Source organism: Phalacrocorax carbo, chromosome 26 (assembly GCF_963921805.1).
Source record: "Phalacrocorax carbo chromosome 26, bPhaCar2.1, whole genome shotgun sequence".
Taxonomy (NCBI): Eukaryota; Metazoa; Chordata; class Aves; order Suliformes; family Phalacrocoracidae; genus Phalacrocorax; species Phalacrocorax carbo.
This window is the reverse complement of record NC_087538.1, coordinates 3,974,658-3,993,250: the sequence shown is the minus strand read 5'-3', so window position 1 is coordinate 3,993,250 and position 18,593 is coordinate 3,974,658. Positions and strand designations below refer to the sequence as shown.

The following is an 18,593-nucleotide window of genomic DNA, read 5'->3' as shown; positions in this document are numbered from 1 at the left end:
TCTATCGGGACCACCAGGGAGTTTATAGGAACCATAATGGGGTCTATTGGGGCCATAAGGAGACTACAGGTGGCGATACAGGGCACCGTATAGGGTTCTATAGGGGCCAACCAGAGGGGGCTGATGGGTGCAGAGTGCGTTAATGGGGACTTGAATGGAGTTTATAGGTGTCAGAAGGGACCTATAGGACTCATTGGAGAGACCTATAGGGCTCATTGGGGAGACCTATAGGGAGCCACAGGGACAAAAGAGGGGACTATAGGGTGCAGCAGGGGCCTAAAGCAGCCATAGCTGGCATCTATAGGGACCTCAGGGGAGCTCTATGGGCCACAGGGAGGCCTCTAGGGGAATACAGGTGTCTAAAGGGGCCATGGAGAGGGCTTGTAGGGGCATAGAGGCACCTATAGGGGCTCTATGGGGGACTATAAGGGGTCATAGAGAGGCCTTAGCATCTGTATGAACCATCAAGGGTTCTCTATGGGTCATAGGAGGGTTTATAGGGACACACAGATGTTTATAGACGGCCACGGGAGGACCTTCCTATGGGGGCATATGGGGGAATCTATAGGGGGATACTGTGGGTGTCACAAGGGGACCTATACTGGGTCTGTAGAGACTGTGGGAAGGTGTACGGGGGCTGTGGGGGAGGATGTCCTATGGGGGGACTTATATGGGCACTCTGGAGCACAGGACACCTATGGCACTGCCAGAGCAGCGGGTACCTATGGGTGGCAGGGACCCTATGGGGACCAATGGGGGCCTTCATGGGGGCTACGTGGGCCACAGGACCACACAACCTCTAGGCTCCATAGGACCCAAGACCCTCTAGAGAGTAGGCACAGATCCCCTCTGGGTGGACATGGGGCCCCTACAGCAGGGGAGGGGGAGTCTATAGGGGTCTATAGGGTGCCTCAAGGGCCTGATGGAGCTGCCCTGGATCACCCCAGGGCATCAACTGGTTCCCCCGGAAAGGCTTTGAGTTCTCCATCCCCTTCACCGAGATGAAGCTGTGGCCACAGCGCGACTGAGGGGACCCAGGCGTCCAGGAGGGGACCCAGGCGTCCTGGTGGCACCCAGGAAGGAGGCAGGACTTGTGGGGGGCAGGGGGGTCAGAGGCAAAGCTTTTATGGGGGGCTGGGGCGTAATAAAAGGTGGCTGTAAGCCCCTCCCCATGGGTGAACCCAGGCATCTGGGGGGAGCCAGGCATGCGAGTGGTGGCGGGGGTGAGGAGAAGGGGGGGACCCAGGCATGTGGGTGACCCCAGACACCCAGGACTGAAGGCCACAGGCAGCCCCCACTATTCCAGGCCAGTCCCAGCAGCCGTGCAGGGTTAGGCAGAGGCCTGGCAGGGCACCATGCGGACACGGAAGGGCGGGCAGCGCAGGACGGTGCCTGCCGACACCCCCAGGCAGGGCAATACCCCTGGGGCAGGGGGTTCCAGGCGGAATTCCTGCAGGATCTGGCCCAGGAAGACGAAGAGTTCGGCCCGTGCCAGCCCTTCCCCTGGGCAGGATCGGGCCCCGCAGCCAAAGGGTACCAGCGACCGCCAGGGAGCCCCCGGCACCAGGAACCGCTCTGGGAGGGGATGAAGGGGGTCAGGGCACCCAGCCCAAGGGGGTCAGGGCATCCAGGTGTCTGGAGAGGGGACCCAGGCATCCAGGGGAACCCCAGGATCAGGGAGGGGACCCCAGCGTTGGGGTGTACCTGGCAGGAAGGCCTCGGGGAGGTGCCAGGTTTCAGGGTCATGGTGGGCAGCCAGGAGGTTGGGGAGCAGGATGGATCCAGCCGGCACTGAGATGTCCCCGACACTGGGAGGAGACAAGGGGGTGCTGGAGCCTAGCGGGACCTACTGCAACCTGCAGGGGCCTTCTGGAGATATATGAGTTCTGCCAGGATCTTCTGGGTGTCTACTGGGGCCTGCAGGGATTTGCTGGGCTCTTGTGGGGCCCAGTGGGCTTCCTGGGGCCTACTGAGTTATACCAGGATCTACTGGGTGTCTACTGGGGCCTACTGACACCTGCTGGGCTCTGCTGGGGCCTACAGGAATGTACTGAGACCTGCTGGGCCCTGCTGAGACCAATTTGTGCTCTCTGAGGTCTACCAGGATCTCCTGGGTGTCTACTGGGGCCTGCTGGGATTTGCTAGTGTCTTGTGGGGCCTAATGGGCTCTACTGGGGCCTGCCGGAATTTGCTGGTGTCTTGTGGGGCCTACTGGGCTCTAGTGGGGCTTACTGGGCTCTACTGGGGCCTACCAGGATTTGCTGAGTCTCTTGTGGGGCCTACTGGGCTCTACTGGGGCTTCCTGGGCTCTGCTGGGGCCTGCTGGGTTTGCTGGTGTCTTGTGGGATCTACTGGGCTCTACTGGGGCTTCCTGGGCTCTGCTGGGGCCTGCTGGGTTTGCTGGTGTCTTGTGGGATCTACTGGTCTGTACTGGGTCTTACTGGGCTCTACTGGGCCCTGCAGGGATTTGCTGGGCTCTTGTGGGGCCCAATGGGCTCTACTGGGGCCTACTGATACCTAATGGGATGTGCTAGGACCTACTGGTCCCTGCTGGGGCCTGCTGGGTGTCTACTGGGGCCTACTGACACCTGCTGGGCTCTGCTGAGACCTATTTGTTCTCTCTGAGGAGATCTGAGGATCTTCTGGGTGTCTACTGGAGCCTACTGGGATTTGCTGGTGTCTTGTAGGGCCTAATGGGCTCTGCTGGGTCCTTCTGGGACCTGCTAGTCTCTTGTGGGGCCTACTGGGGCCTACTGAGGCCTTCAGGGATTTGCTAGTCTCTTGTGGGGCCTACTGGTCTGTACTGGGGCCTAGTGGGCTCTACTGGGCCTGCAGGGATTTGCTGGGCTCCTGCGGGGCCCAATGGGCTCTACTAGGGCCTGCTGGGATTTGCTGGTGTCTTGTGGGGTCTACTGGTCTGTACTGGGGCCTAGTGGGCTCTACTGGGGCCTGCTAGGATTTGCTGGTGACTTGTGGGTCTTACTGGGCTCTACCGGGGCTTACTGGGCTCTACCGGGGCCTGCAGGGATTTGCTGGTGTCTTGTAGGGCCTAGTGGGCTCTACTGGGTCCTTCTGGGACCTGCTAGTCTCTTGTGGGGCCTACTGGGCTCTACTGGGGCCTACCGGGATTTGCTGGTGTCTTATAGGGCCTACTGGGCTTTGCTGGGGCCTAGTGGGCTCTACTGGGGCCTGCAGGGATTTTCTGGGCTCTTCTGGGGCCCAATGGGCTCTACTGGGACCTAATGATACCTACTGGGCTCTGCTGGGACCTACTGGGGATGTACTAGGACCTACTGGGGATGTGCTGGGGTATGCTGGGGTATACAGGGATCTACTGGGTGTCTACTGGGGCCTACTGACACCTGCTGGGCCCTGCTGGGGCCTACAGGGATGTACTGACACCTGCTGGGCTCTGCTGAGACCTATTTGTTCTCTCAGGTCTACCAGGATCTCCTGGGTGTCTGCAGGGATTTGCTAGTGTCTTGTGGGGCCCAATGGGCTCTACTGTGTCCTACTGGGATTTGCTGATGTCTTGTGGGCCCTACTGGGCTCTACTGGGCCCTACTGGGCTCTACTGGGGCCTACCGGGCTCTACTGGGGCCTACTGGCACCTGTCAGGCTCTACTTGGGCCTTTTGCGGCATACTGAGCCCTGGTTTGGTCTCCTGGCCCCCAACAGGGGCTACTGGGTTGTACTGGGTGCTACTGGGGCCTGCTGAGACCTGCTGGTGTCTACTGGGGCCTATCGGGATCTACTGGGACATACTGGGGTCTGCAGTGCTCTTCTGATGCACACTGGGATGTACTGGGGCGTGCTGAGGCCTGCTGCCACCTGATGGGACTTCCTGGGGCCTGTTAGGACTTCCTGGGGCCTACTGGGACATCCTGGGACCGACTGGGATATACTGGAACCTGCAGGGTTCTACTAGGATGTGCTGGACCCTACTTGGTTCTATGGGGTCTACTGGGACCTACTGGGCTCTACTGGGGCTACTGGGGTCCATTGGGGTCTAGTGGGGCCTACTGGCATCTACTAGGCCCTACTTGGCCCTGCTTGGGTCTGCTGGGGTCTACTGGGACATACTGGGCTCTGCTGGGACTCCTGGGTTCTAGCAGCCTCTACTGGGAACTGCTAGGGTCTACTGGGACCTACTGGGGCTTGCTGGGCTATTCCGGGGCCAACTGGGATCTATTGTGACCTGCTGGGCTTACTGGGACATGCTGGGCTCTATTGGGGACTACTGGGAAATACTGATTTGTACTGGGCTGTAGTGGGTGCTCCCTTTCTTACTGGGGCTGTAGGGAGCTGCACTGGGCTATAGTGGCTTGTACTGGGCCGTACTGGTCTCTACTGGGATAAATTTATACTGGTTTGGAGTGGTGTAAAGCAGTGCCAGGCACTGGTGCACAGCTCTGCAACGTGATGCCCTGTCCTCCATACTGGTCTATACTGGATTACATTGCTATGTATTGGCTTATACTGGTTTCTACTGGTCCCTACTGGTCTGTATGGGGTCAAAACACTATTACACACTGAAGCATCGTGCTGCAACTTAATGCCCATGGGCCCATACTGGTCTAAAGTGGTTCATACTAGTCCATACTCATCTAAACTGGTCTATAATGGTCCATACTGTTCTAAATTGGTCTATAATGGTCCATACTGGTCTAAACTGGTCAAAAACGTTTCATACTGGACTAAACTGGTGCAAAAACACTGATACACATTGGTGCACGGTGGCTGCAACCTCAGCCCACTGGTCCCTAACTGGTTTATAGCGGTTCATGCTGGGTCATACTAGCACATGCTCATCAATACCAGTTCATACTGGCCCATACTGGTTTCTACTGTCCGTACCTGGTGTGGCGGCGGGCGCAGTGAGGCAAGGCCAGGGGAGCTGGGGGTCGGAGGCGCAGGGTCTCAGTGACGGTGGCGTGGAGGAGGGGCAGGCGCCCAGTGTCGCCCACCTGGGGGGTCCCGGTGGGACCCAGCTCCCGCCGCAGCTCCGCCCGCAGCCGCTCCTGCAGCTGGGGACACATGGGGCACAGGCATGTCACACACGTGGCGCCGCCTCCTCGGGTGACGTGTGTGTCACGGGGCATCGTAAGGGGGTCCCATCGTGGAGGGGGGACACCTGGTGCCAACGGGGGGGAAGGGACAAAGGGGACCAAGGAGCCGCGTGGGGACACGGACATGGATGTGACACGCATGTGACACGCATGTGGCACCTTGGGGTGGTGCAAGGAACGGTGATGGACACGGAGGGCATGTTGGACGCGTGTGGGGACGTGGGACCCCCTGGGGACCCGCGCGGACGTGGCTGTGGCATGTGTGTGGCACCTTGGGGTAGAGTGGGGGGATGGCAATGGCTGCAGGGAGGGGGACACAGGGGACATGCGGGACACACATGGGGACGTGGACACAGCTTGTGACACGCATGTAGCGCCTCAGGGGAGCGCAATGGGGTGGGGAGGGGGACACGGGGGCGTGTAGGGCGTGGGCGGGGCTGTGCGACCCGCCTGGGGACACATGTGGGGAGGCGGCCGCGGCGGTGACACGCGTGTGGCACCTCGGGACGGTGCAGCAGGAAGGCGATGGCCCAGGCCAGGGCGGCAGCTGTCGTCTCCGTGCCCCCGATGAACAGATCAACCAGGGCCATGTGGAGGCGGAGGGGGCTCAGGGGACACCCCGGGACGCCCGGGTCCCTCCCCCGCAGCGCCCCCAGGACCGTGTCCTCTGGGGGGGACGGGGACTCCTGCGGGGACACGTGTCAATCCCCCACCAGACGCCGGGGTCCTCCCACCGCCCAGCCCCGGGGTCCCCCCGACCTCGTGCCGCCGGATCTGGGCCTCTACGAAGGCGTCGCGGTGCTTGACGAGGCGCAGCAGCTCCCGCAGCCCCGGGTTGGGCAGGACCTGGGACGTATGGATCCCATAGGGACCCCTGTCTCACTCCAGACCCCCCCAGGGCCCTATAGACATGCCCCCCCTCCATAGATGCCCTATATCTCCCCTCAGCCCCATATAAACCCCATAGCTGCCCCACACCTGCCCCAGGCCATATAATGCCTACAGGCCACCCTCCCAGACCATATGGACCCTCCCCACAGTCCTATAGACTCCCCAAGCCCCCATATAGACCATATAATGCCCCAGGGCTATATAGACCCTTTACCCCCCCACCCCCATATAGATCATCCCAGCCCCATAAAACCACCCCATAGAGCCCCCCAACCCCACACAGAACACCTGTCTCCGTATAGACCCTATACCCACAGCCTCTCCCACACCTTATACATCCTCCCCAAGCCCATATAAGCACACCGCCCCCCCGGCCCCATATAGACCCTACAGTACCCCCACAGCTCCAAATAGACCCTACCCCTGCGCCAGGGCCATATAGCCCCTCCCCAGCCCCATATAGTCTCCTCCAAGACCCCATAGAGCCCAGAAATCCTCCCCCCAGCCCAATATACACCCCATTGCACCCCTCCCAGCTCCATATAGATCCAATAACCCCCCTCCCAGGGCCATATAGCCCCTCCTAGCCCCATATAGACCCTGCAACGCCCTCTCCAGCCCCACATAGACCCTGTAAGGCCCCTCCCAGGGCCATATAGACCCTCCCCACCCCCACATACACCCTACGGCCCCCCACGGCCCACCCCCCACCCCCCCCCGCCTGGGCCCTATAGCCCCCATAGGGCTGGGCCCCCCGGCGGGGCTCACCCGCAGCACCGGGAGCAGGTCGAGGGCCTGGACGCTGGCCCTGCCCCACACGTCCAGCAGCTCCACCACGCAGCGGGTGAAGGCCCGGACCTCTGCCTCGGGGGGCATCTGGGGGGACACACACGGACGCCTGGGTCACCCGCCCCACCCGGGTCCCCCCAGAACCCAAACAGCCCCCCCCCACCCCGCCGGGTCCCCCCCAGACACCGGGGTCACCCCAGAACACACACAGCACCCCCCCACGCCCCTGGGTGTCCCCCCCCCCGGAATCCTGGGTCACCCCAGAACCCTTGGGTCCCCACTGAACCCCTGGGTCCCCCCAAACACCTGGGTGGCCTATCCTGGAAGCCAGGGTGCCCCCCCCCGGACCCCAGGGCCCCCCCCAACCCCAGTGCACCCCTGCCCCCCCCCAGAAGACACATCCCTGGACCCCTGACCCCCCCCAAATACCTGCCCACACCCCGAAAGCCTGGGTCTGTCCTTCCCCCCAGACCCCTGGGTGCCCCCCAGATGCCTGCATCCCCCTCCCAGACACTGGGGTTCCCCCCCCGGATGTGGGGTGCCCCCAGGACCCCTCCCCCAAACACCTGGGCACCCCCAAACACCTGGGCCCCCCAACCTGGATGCCGGGGTCCCCTCCCCGGACCCCAAGGACCCCCCCGGACCCCTGAGTCCCCCCAACACCTGGGTCCCAAATCCCAGACATTGGGGTGTCCCTTCCCGATCCCTGGGCCCCCCCAAAACACCTGCACCCCCTATCCTGGACCCCTGGGTCATCCCCCCCCAGACACAGGGGTCCTCCGCAGATGTGGGGTTCCCCTCCAAAGACTCGGGGTCCCCCCCCAGACTCGGGGTCCCCTACCAGGTCCCCAAAGAGGAGGCGGCTGATGGTGCTGCAGGTGTGGAACGGAAAGACCTCAAAGGGGTCAAGGGGGGCCCCCCCGTGGGAACGCAGCTCCTGGGGGGGGGGGGCTGTCAGGGGGGAGATCGGGGGTCCCCAAGGGGGTATTGGGGTCCCTTAAGGGGGGGTTGGGGTCCCTAAAGGGGGTTCTGGGGTCTCTTAGGGGGTTTTGGGGGTCCTTAAGGGGGTTTTGGGGTCCGAGAGGGGGATATTTGGGGGGGCCTAAGGGGGTTTTGGGGTCCCAGAGGGGTTTTGGGGTGACCCAGAGGGATACGGGGGGGCCTTAGAGGGTATTGGGGTGCCCCAGGGAGAGGTAAAGGGCATTTGGGGCTCCCTGGGAGTGGGGGGGGTTGGGGTGCGAAGGGGGTTTTGGGGTGCCCCAAGGGGATGGTCAGGAGGCCTAAGGGAGTTGTGGGGTGCTCTGGGGAGGAGTTGGGGGGCCCCATGGAGGGTGGGGGTGCAGGGTGGTTTTTCGGGGTGCAGTTTGGGGGTACCGTTTGGGGGTGCATATTTGGGGTGCAGTTTGGGGGCGCAGGGGGCACAGTTTGGGGGTGCAGAGGGGTGCAGTTTGGGGGTGCAGAGCGGTGCAGTTTGGGGGCGCGGGGGGGCGCAGTTTGGGGGTGCAGAGGGGTGCAGTTTGGGGGCCCGGGGGGCGCAGTTGGGGGGCGCAGGGGCGCAGTGTGGGGGTGCGGGGGGGCGCAGTGTGGGGGCGCGGGGGGCGCAGTTGGGGGGCGCGGGGGGCGCAGTGTGGGGGTGCGGGGGGCGCAGTTGAGGGGCGCAGTTGGGGGGCGCACGGGCGCAGTTGGGGGGCGCGGGGGCGCAGTGTGGGGGTGCGGGGGGCGCAGTTGGGGGGCGCGGGGGGCGCAGTTGGGGGGCGCAGTTGGGGGGCGCAGTGTGGGGGTGCGGGGGGCGCAGTTGGGGGGCGCGGGGGGCGCAGTTGGGGGGCGCAGTTGGGGGGCGCAGTGTGGGGGTGCGGGGGGCGCAGTTGGGGGGCGCAGGGGGCGCAGTGTGGGGGTGTGGGGGGCGCAGTGTGGGGGTGCGGGGGGCGCAGTTGGGGGGCGCAGTTGGGGGGCGCAGTTGGGGGGCGCAGTGTGGGGGTGCGGGGGGCGCAGTTGGGGGGCGCGGGGGCGCAGTTGGGGGGCGCAGTTGGGGGGCGCAGTGTGGGGGTGCGGGGGGGCGCAGTGTGGGGGCGCGGGGGGCGCAGTGTGGGGGCGCGGGGGCGCAGTTGGGGGGCGCAGTTGGGGGGCGCAGTGTGGGGGTGCTCACCGCGCAGAGGGCCCCCGCCTGGCTCCGCAGCAGCGCCCGCAGCCGCCCCCCCGCCCGCGCCAGCGCCCCCCGCGCCGCCGCCCGCTGCCGCCGCCAGCCGGGGGAGGGGGCGCCCAGCGCCAGGTCCCGCCCCCCCCGCGACACCAGCGCCCCTGGGGGGGGGGCGGGGGGGGGGTGTCAGGGGCGCCCCGCGACCCCCGGAGCCCCCCGACCCCCCCCCGCGAACCCCCCGAGCTCCTCCCCGCCCCCTGATAACCCCCATCGCCCTCCCCGCCACCCACAGAGCCCCCCCATAACCCCCCCATAGCCCCCCCACCTCACAGCCCCTGCCCCCCATAGGGCCCCCCCAACCCCATAACCCCCTCCCAGCCCCATAGAATCCCCCAAACCCATGGGGACCCCCCACCCCATAAACCCCCCCACCCCATAGACCCCCCCCAGCCCCATAGAGCCCACCCCCAGCCCCATAAGCCCCCCCATAGCCCATCCCCCCCCCCCATAGCCCCCCCATAACCCTCCCCAGCCCCATGGCCCGCCCCCCCATAAGGCCCCCCCCACGCCCCCCAGCCCCCCCCCCAACCCCATAGGGCCCCCCCAGCCCCATAGGGAGCCCCCCCGTAACCCTCCCCACCCTATAGCCCCTCCACCCCCGCCCCATAACCCCCCCCCGCCCCATAGAGCCCCCCCGCCCCACAGCCTCCCCCATACCCAGGTAACTTGGGGGGCGCCCCAGCCAGTCCCCCCAGTGCCGGGCCAGCGCCTCCCGGATGGTCCCCACCGAGCTCAGCACCAGCACGTCTGGGGGGGGGAGAAAGTGGGGGGGTTGGGGGGACCCCAAAACTCGGGGGGGACCCCAAAATATGGGGGGGACCCCCTAAAAAGGGAGGGGGGAAGGTTGGGGAGTCCCGGGGTGGGGGAGGGTTGGGGTCCCGGAGGGGTAGTGTGGGGGTTCGGGGGGGGTGTCCGGGGGGCTGTGGGATTTTTGGGGTCCCCAAGGGGAGAGTTTGGGGTCCCAGGGTCCGGTTTGGGGGCGGGGGGGGGTCAGGGCCGGGTTTGGGGGCGGGGGGGGGTCAGGGTCCGGTTTGGGGGTGCGGAGGGGTCAGGGTCCGGTTTGGGGGTGCGGGGGGGGGTCAGGGTCCGGTTTGGGGGCGGGGGGGGGTCAGGGTCCGGTTTGGGGGTGCGGAGGGGTCAGGGTCCGGTTTGGGGGTGCGGGGGGGGGTCAGGGTCCGGTTTGGGGGTGCGGGGGGGGGTTAGGGTCCGGTTTGGGGGTGCGGGGGGGTCAGAGCCGGGTTTGGGGGCGGGGGGGGGTCAGAGCCGGGTTTGGGGGTGCGGGGGGGGGGTCAGGGTCCGGTTTGGGGGTGCGGGGGGGGGTCAGGGTCCGGTTTGGGGGTGCGGGGGGGGTCAGGGCCGGTTTGGGGGGGGTCAGGGCCGGGTTTGGGGGTGGCGGGTGGGGGTCAGGGCCGGGTTTGGGGGCGGGTGGGGGTCAGGGTCCGGTTTGGGGGTGCGGGGGGGGGTCAGGGCCGGTTTGGGGGTGCGGGTGGGGTCAGGGCCGGGTTTGGGGGTGCGGGGGGGGGTCAGGGCCGGGTTTGGGGGTGCGGGGGGGGGGTCAGGGTCCGGTTTGGGGGCGGGGGGGGGGTCAGGGCCGGTTTGGGGGGGGGTCAGGGTCCGGTTTGGGGGCGGGGGGGGTCAGGGCCGGGTTTGGGGGCGGGGGGGGTGTCCAACGCCCTAGGAGGGGGTGTCGGTTTTGGGGTGTCCCCCCCCACTCACCGCGCCCCCCCAGGCGCATGCGCAGGACGGGCCCGTGGCGGCGGGCGAGGCGGCTGAGGTGCTGCGCCCCCCCCGGGTGCAGGAGGTGCAGCGCCCCCCCCCGCGGGCCCCTCCCCCCCCGCCCCGCCCCCCCCGCGCCCCCCCCCCACCGCCAGCAGCACCAGCAGCGCCAGCAGCGCCAGCACCAGCGCGGCCGCCATCGCCCGGGGGGGCCCCCCGAGGAGCCCCTATATTGGGGGGGGTCCCCCAACCCCGCCCCCGAGAAGCCCCGCCCCATAACAGAGGGCTCCCTTAGCCCCGCCCCCCAATAACACTCTCCCCTCCCCCATCAGGTAACGCCCCCCCCCATAAAACTTGGGGGACCCTCAGAGCCCCGCCCCCCACCCATGGGTGCTCCCCACCCCCCCGAGCCCCCCCATCAGCCCAGGACCCCCAAAAAGCGCCCCCCCCACCCCCCCATCAAACCTGGGGGCCCCCCAGAACCCCCACCCATGGGTGCTCCCCACCGCCCCCCGAGCCCCCCCAACAGCCCAGACACCCCCCCAAAAGTGCCCCCCCACCCCCCCATCAAACTTGGGGGCCCCCCAGAACCCCCACCCATGGGTGCTCCCCACCACCCCGAGCCCCCCCAACAGCCCAGGACCCCCAAAAAGCGCCCCCCCACCCCCCATCAAACCTGGGGGCCCCCAGAACCCCCACCCATGGGTGATCCCCACCCCCCCGAGCCCCCCCAACAGCCCAGGATCCCCCAAAAGTGCCCCCCCACCCCCCCATCAAACTTGGGGGCCCCCCAGAACCCCCACCCATGGGTGCTCCCCACCCCCCCGAGCCCCCCCAACAGCCCAGACACCCCCCCAAAAGTGCCCCCCCAGCCCCCCATCAAACTTGGGGGCCCCCAGAACCCCCACCCATGGGTGCTCCCCACCACCCCCGAGACCCCCCAAAAGCCCAGACACCCCCCCAAAAGTGCCCCCCCAGCCCCCCATCAAACTTGGGGGCCCCCAGAACCCCCACCCATGGGTGCTCCCCACCCCCCCGAGCCCCCCCAACAGCCCAGGACCCCCCAAAAGTGCCCCCCCAGCCCCCATCAAACTTTGGGGCCCCCAGAACCCCCACCCATGGGTGCTCCCCACCCCTCCCAGCCCCCCCAACAGCCCAGACACCCCCCCAAAAGTGCCCCCCCACCCCCCATCACACCCCCCCGCCTCCTCCCCACCCCCCAGGTTCCCCAGGGCCCCCCCAAATCGGCAGCAGCCCCCGGGGGGGTTCAACAAACATTTATTTGGGGGGGGGGTTACATGCTGGGGGGGCGGGGGGGCCCCCAATGGGGGGTCTCAGGAAGGGGGACCCTGGGGGGGGGTGTCTTGGAGGAGGGGGGGGTTCCCCAATATTGGGGGGGGTCCCAGAAGGGGCGGGCCTTGGGAGGGGGGTGTCCCTGGGGGGGGGGGGGGGGTGTCTCCCTCAGGAAGGGTGCCCTGAGTGGGGGGGGGTGCTGGGGGGTCCCGGGGAGTGGGGGGGGTGTCCCTCAAGCACCCCAAAAGTGGGGGGGGGGGTCCCGGGGGGGGTCCCAGGGGGTGTAACAGGGTCCCTAAGGCACTTCAGCAGTGTGGGGGGGGTGTCCGGGGGGGTCCCTGAGTGACCCCAGCAGGGGGCGGGGGGGGTCCCAGGGGGGTCCCTCAGGCACCCCAATAGTGTGGGGGGTTCCTGGGGGTCCCCGAGTCACCCCAGCAGGGTGGGGGGGGTCCCCGAGGTGCCCCAGCAGTAGGGGGTTCCTGGGGGGTCCCCGAGTCACCCCAGCAGGGTGGGGGGGGTCCCCGAGGTGCCCCAGCAGTAGGGGGTTCCTGGGGGGTCCCCGAGTCACCCCAGCAGGGTGGGGGGGGTCCCCGAGGTGCCCCAGCAGTAGGGGGTTCCTGGGGGGTCCCCGAGTCACCCCAGCAGGGTGGGGGGGGTCCCCGAGGTGCCCCAGCAGTAGGGGGTTCCGGGGGGTCCCCGAGGCGCCCCAGCAGGGTGGGGGGGTCCCAGGGGGGTCCCTCAGGCACCCCAGCAGGGTGGGGGGTTCCCGGGGGATCCCCGAGGCGCCCCAGCAGGGTGGGGGGGTCCCAGGGGGGTCCCTCAGGCACCCCAACAGTGTGGGGGGTTCCCGGGGGGTCCCTCAGGCACCCCAGCAGGGTGGGGGGTTCCCGGGGGGTCCCCGAGGCGCCCCAGCAGGGTGGGGGGGTCCCAGGGGGGTCCCTCAGGCACCCCAACAGTGTGGGGGGTTCCCGGGGGGTCCCTCAGGCACCCCAGCAGGGTGGGGGGTTCCCGGGGGATCCCCGAGGCGCCCCAGCAGGGTGGGGGGGTCCCAGGGGGGTCCCTCAGGCACCCCAACAGTGTGGGGGGTTCCCGGGGGGGTCCCTCAGGCACCCCAGCAGGGTGGGGGGGTCCCAGGGGGGTCCCTCAGGCACCCCAACAGTGTGGGGGGTTCCCGGGGGGTCCCTCAGGCACCCCAGCAGGGTGGGGGGTTCCCGGGGGATCCCCGAGGCGCCCCAGCAGGGTGGGGGGGTCCCAGGGGGGTCCCTCAGGCACCCCAACAGTGTGGGGGGTTCCCGGGGGGTCCCTCAGGCACCCCAGCAGGGTGGGGGGTTCCCGGGGGGTCCCCGAGGCGCCCCAGCAGGGTGGGGGGTCCCGGGGGGTCCCTCAGGCGCCCCAGCAGGGTGGGGGGTTCCTGGGGGGTCCCCGAGGCGCCCCAGCAGGGTGGGGGGGTCCCAGGGGGGTCCCTCAGGCACCCCAACAGTGTGGGGGGTTCCCGGGGGGTCCCTCAGGCACCCCAGCAGGGTGGGGGGTTCCCGGGGGGTCCCCGAGGCGCCCCAGCAGGGTGGGGGGCCCCGGGGGGGTCAGATGCCGCCCCCCTCGAGGCCGCGCAGGCGCCGGGCCAGCTGCAGGTCCTTGGGGTACAGGGTGACGCGGCGGGCGTGCAGCGAGCACAGGTACGCGTCCTCCAGCAGGCGCACGGCGAACGCCTCCGCCGCCTGCGCCCCGAAACGGGGGGGGGACCCCGAGATGGGGGGTGGGGGGCACCCACACCCCCCCACCGTAACCGCCCCCGCCGCCTGCGCCCCGAAATGAGGGACCCGGAGATGGGGAGGGGCACCCGCACCCCCTGACCGCAACACCCCCCCCCCCGCCTCTGCCCCGAGATGGGGGACCCCGAGATGGAGGGGGCACCCACACACCCCCACCGTAACCCCCCCGCCGCCTGCACCCCGAAAGCGGGCACCCCGAGATGGGGGGAGCACCCCGAGATGGGGGGAGCACCCTGAGATGGGGGGAGCACCCCGAGATGGGGGGGGAGGGCACCCACATCCCCCGCATTGCAACCTCCCCGCTGCCGGCGCCCCAAAATGGCCCTGTGCCCCCACCCACGACCACCCCCCCAGCCCCCCCAGGACCCCATCAGCACCCATGGGACCCCCAAGCCCATGGCCCCCCACCCCAGCCCCCACGAGACGCCCCCAGCCCCCCCAAGACCCCATCCGCACCCACAAGGACCCCTCAGACCTCTTCCCCCAGCCCCCCTCGGGACACCCCCAGCCCCACCCCCCGAACCCCCCCCCATGGCCCCCCCATGGCCCCCCCCAGCCCCCCCGGGCCCCCCCAGCCCCCACCTCCTGCAGCGCCAGCAGTGCCATGCGCTGCCAGCGATAGTCGACCCCCCCGGGTGAAGATCAGGCAGATCTCCCGCACCTGGGGGGGCACCCTTAGGGGGGGGGCACCCTGGGGGGGGGCACCCTGGGGGGGGCACCCTGGGGGGGGGGCACTGGGGGGGGGCACCCTGGGGTGGGGGTGGGGGATGGGGGGCCACCCTGGGGACACAGGGGATTGGGGGGGCACCCTGGGCACAGGGACACTTGGGGGGGGCACCCTAGGGACATATGGGGGGGTTGGAGGGGGGCACCCATGGGACATCCGGGGGGGTGGGCACCCGTTGGGGGGGGGAGGGGGACGCAAGGACAGCGCGGGGGAGGGGGACAAGGACACGGCGCCGTGGGGGGAGGGGACAAGGCCAGGGGGAGGGGACCTGCGTCATTGGGGGGGGGGCAAGGACATCGGGGGGGGGCTGTGACAATGGTGGGGGGTCCCCGGGGGGGGATTTTGGGGTCGCCAGGGGGATTTTGGGGGGGGTTCAGAGGATGTTGGGAGGTCCTGGGGGGAATTTAGGGTCCCGGGGGGGGGGGTTGAGGGGGTCTGGGGGGGATTTTGGGGGGTCCCCAGGGGGCTGTCAGGATTCTGGGGGGGTGGGGGAGGATTTGGGGGGTCCCAGGGGGTGTTTGGGGGTGCAGGGGGGTCCTGGGGCAGTTTGGGGGGGTCCCAGGTTGTTTGGGGGGGGGGTCTAGGGGGGTCTGGGGGATCCCAGCGTGTTGGGGGGGGTCCCAGGGTGTTTTGGGGGTTCCCAGGGGGGTCTGGGTGGTCCCAGTGGGGCTTCTTGGGGGGTCCCGGGGGGGGATTGAGGTGTCCCAGTGTCCCAGGGGCTACTGGGGGGGTCCCGGGGTGGTTTGGGGGCTCCCAGGGGGTTGGGGGGCCCGGGGGGTGTGTTGGGGGCCCCGGGGGGTTTTGGGGGGCCCCGGGGGGGGTCGGGGGGGCCCCAGCTCTCACCAGGCGGGCGAAGGGGGCGGGGCGCAGCAGCAGGCGGGTGCTGCTCTGGTACCGGCGGATCTCCTGGAGCGCCCGCTGGCCCGGCCGCAGCCCTGGTGGGGGGGCGTATGGGGGGCTATGGGGGCTATAGGGGCTATGGGGGCTATGGGGGGGGTATGCAGGGTGGGGGGGATGGGGGAGGATGGGGACTATCAGGGCTATGGGGGGGATGGGGCAGATAGGGGTGGGATAGGGACTATGGGGGGCTATGGGAGGGTGGGGGGGCTATGGGGGGGTACAGGGGACTACGGGGTGGTACAGGGGGGTTATCGGGGGCGTATAGGGGCTATGGGGGTATAGGGGGCTATAGGGGGCTATGGGGGGTATAGGGGTGGGGGGCGATTAGGGCCATAGAGACTATGCAGGGTGGGGGGTATGGGGGAGGATGGGGACTATAGGGGCTATGGGGGGGTGGGGGGATGGGGCAGATAGGGGGGTATAGGGGCTATAGGTGGGTATAGGGGACTATGGGGGGGTATAGGGGGGTTATCAGGGGGCTATAGGGGCTATGGGGGGTGATAGGGGTTATAGGGACTATGCAGGGTGGGGGGTATGGGGGAGGATGGGGACTATAGGGGCTATGGGGGGGGTGGGGGGGGATGGGGCAGATAGGGGGGTATAGGGGCTATAGGTGGGTATAGGGGACTATGGGGGGGTATAGGGGGGTTATCAGGGGGCTATAGGGGCTATGGGGGGTGATAGGGGTTATAGGGACTATGCAGGGTAGGGGCGTATGGGGGAGGATGGGGACTATGGGGGGTGGGGGGGATGGGCAGATAGGGGTGGGATAGGGGCTCATGGGCGGTATAGGGGCTATGGGGGACTATGGGGGGTTCATTGGGGGTGTATAGGGGCATAGGAGGATATAGGGGATATAGAGGGCTATGGGGGGGTGATAGGAGGCTTATAGGGGCTATGGGGGGGTGATAGGAGGCTTATAGGGGCTATGGGGGGGTGATAGGGGCTATAGGGACTATGTGGGGTGGGGGGGTAAGGGGGAGGATGGGGGTTATGGGGGGGATAGGGGTGGGATAGGGCCTATAAGGGCTATGGGGGCTATAGGGGAGCTATAGGGGGGCATAGGGGCTATGTGGGGGATGGGGGGGTCTATAGAGGCGGGGGTTATAGGGGTGGAATAGGGGATGAGGGGCCATAGGGGGGGTACAGGCCTGGGGGGACGGGGGGCTCAGGGGGCATCTACAGGGCCTGGGGGGGAAGGGAGGAGTCAGGAGGATCTATCGAGGCTGTGGGGCTATAGGGGCTGGGGGGATCTATAGGGGCTGGGGGGAAGGGAGGGGTCAGGGGGATCTATAGGGCCCAGCATGGAGGGAAGAGTCTGGGAGGGATCTATAGGGCCCACAAGGGGGACATGGAGGGAGCTATAGTGTCCAGGGGGAAGGAGCGGAGGGGCCTGTAGGGTCTGCGAGGCATCCATAGGAGCAGAGGGGTGGTGGGGAATCTATAGGGTCCAGGGGATCTATATAGCCCAGGTCAGGGAATAACCAAGGGACCCATGCAGCACGGGGGGATCTATATGGTCCAGGTTCAGGGAAGGCAGGGATCCATAGGGTCCTGGGGTAGGGTGTATAGGTTCTAGGAGGGATCTATAGGGCCTGGAGGGGGAGGAGAGATTCCATGGGGGAATCTATAGGGGCCAGGTTAGGGGAAAGGGAAGGATCTATAAGGTTGGGGGGGAGGGGGGGGCGGAATCTAAGAGTCCAGGGGGAAGGGAGGGATCTATAGGGTCTGGGAGGGACCTACAGGGTTTGGGGGTGTCTATAGGGTGTGGCGGAGTAGGGCGGTGTCCATAGGGTGTAGGACAGATCTATAGGGTCCAGTGGAATTCATAGGACTCAGGGAAGGGAAGAACTTACAGGGGTTGGGGGAGTCTATAGGGGTGGGGGGGAGAAGGGAGGGATCTACAGGGTCTAGAGGCGATCTATAGGGGAGGGAGAAGTCTATAGCATCCGGGGGGGGAGGTGCTATAGGGCCGAGGGGGGGGTCAGGGAAGGGTCTATAGGGTACAGGGCAGTCAGGGGAAATCTATAGGGTCGGGGGGGTATAGGGTCCAGAGGGGAGGGGAAGGCTCTATAGGGCCTGGAGTGGGTCAGGAAGAGTCTATAGGCCCGGGGGGGGGGAGGGGGGTCCATAGGCAGGGGGGTCCATAGGCGGGGGGGAAGGGGGGGTCCATAGGCAGGGGGGGGAGGGGGGGTCCATAGGCGGGGGGAGAGGGGGGGTCCATAAGCAGGGGGGGGAGGGGGGGTCCATAGGCAGGGGGGAGGGGGGTCCATAGGCGGGGGGGGGGAGGGGGGGTCCATAGGCGGGGGGGGGAGGGGGGGTCCATAGGCGGGGAGGGAGGGGGGGTCCATAGGCAGGGGGGTCCATAGGCGGGGGGGGGAGGGGGGGTCCATAGGCGGGGGGGGAGGGGGGGTCCATAGGCAGGGGGGGGAGGGGGGGTCCATAGGCAGGGGGGGTGAGGGGGGGTCCATAGGCCCCGGGGGGGGGAGGGGGGGGTCCATAGGCGGGGGGGTCCATAGGCGGGGGGGGGAGGGGGGGTCCATAGGCAGGGGGGGGAGGGGGGGTCCATAGGCCCGGGGGGGGGAGGGGGGGTCCATAGGCGGGGGGGGAGGGGGGGTCCATCGGCCCGGGGGGGGGAGGGGCGGCCCCACTCACTGCGGGCGCGGCGCGGCGTTGGCGGCGGCGGCGCCGGGGGGGGGCGCGGCCGGGGGCGCGCGGCGGCGGCGGGGGGGCGGTGGGCTTGGGGCGGGGCATGGCGGGGCTCCGCCCACCGCGGAGGTCGCGGGGCTGGGGGGCGCCGAGAGTCAGGGGTCACCGGGGGGTCAGCGGGCACCCCGGGGTCAGCGGGGACCCGAGAGCCCCCCGCCCCACCCCGCCGTGTGCCCCCCTCCCCCCTCCCCATCCATGACGTCACCGGCCCGCCGTGACGTCACGCCCAGGACCCCCCAACCTGCCGCCGCCGCCTCTCCTATTCAAAAGGCCCGCCGCGCCGGGCGCCTCGTGACGCCACTTCCTCCCCGCCTCACGACTCCGATTGCGGCCAATCGGAGGGCGGGCGGCCGCTCTGCACGGCCGGAGGCCGCGACTCGATGGTGCGGCGGGCGGAGTAAACACGCGGCGCTCCTTAGCATAACTTTGCATCGCTCCTCCCCCTCCCGCGGGGGGCGGCGCCCCCCGGGCGATCCCAGTCCCTCCCAGTGCCTCCCAGTGCCTCCCAGTCCCTCCCAGTGCGATCCCAGTCC

The 18,593-nt window shown here is 68.4% G+C and overlaps 2 protein-coding genes across 2 annotated transcripts in view; both read right to left on the bottom strand.

Moving 5' to 3' along the window:
* Positions 1-1,138: 1,138 nt before the first annotated feature.
* LOC135317507 (steroid 21-hydroxylase-like) lies at positions 1,139-10,939 on the bottom strand. The gene is made up of 10 exons (XM_064473800.1): positions 10,663-10,939; positions 9,604-9,693; positions 8,896-9,047; positions 7,591-7,686; positions 6,729-6,836; positions 5,829-5,915; positions 5,570-5,755; positions 4,858-5,027; positions 1,705-1,808; positions 1,139-1,575 (listed from the first exon to the last, which is right to left on the bottom strand). The coding sequence occupies exons 1-10, from the start codon at positions 10,937-10,939 to the stop codon at positions 1,331-1,333; spliced, it is 1,515 nt and encodes a 504-aa protein (XP_064329870.1). The 3' UTR covers positions 1,139-1,330.
* Positions 10,940-13,340: 2,401 nt separating this feature from the next.
* Positions 13,341-18,593, bottom strand: part of LOC135317586 (histone H3-like centromeric protein A) — a 7,782-nt gene continuing 2,529 nt past the window's right edge. The window contains 5 exon segments of the mRNA XM_064473901.1: positions 13,341-13,404; positions 13,494-13,670; positions 14,307-14,354; positions 14,356-14,385; positions 15,295-15,386. Coding sequence (XP_064329971.1) covers positions 13,536-13,670; positions 14,307-14,354; positions 14,356-14,385; positions 15,295-15,386 — 305 coding nt within the window. The 3' untranslated portion in view covers positions 13,341-13,404; positions 13,494-13,535.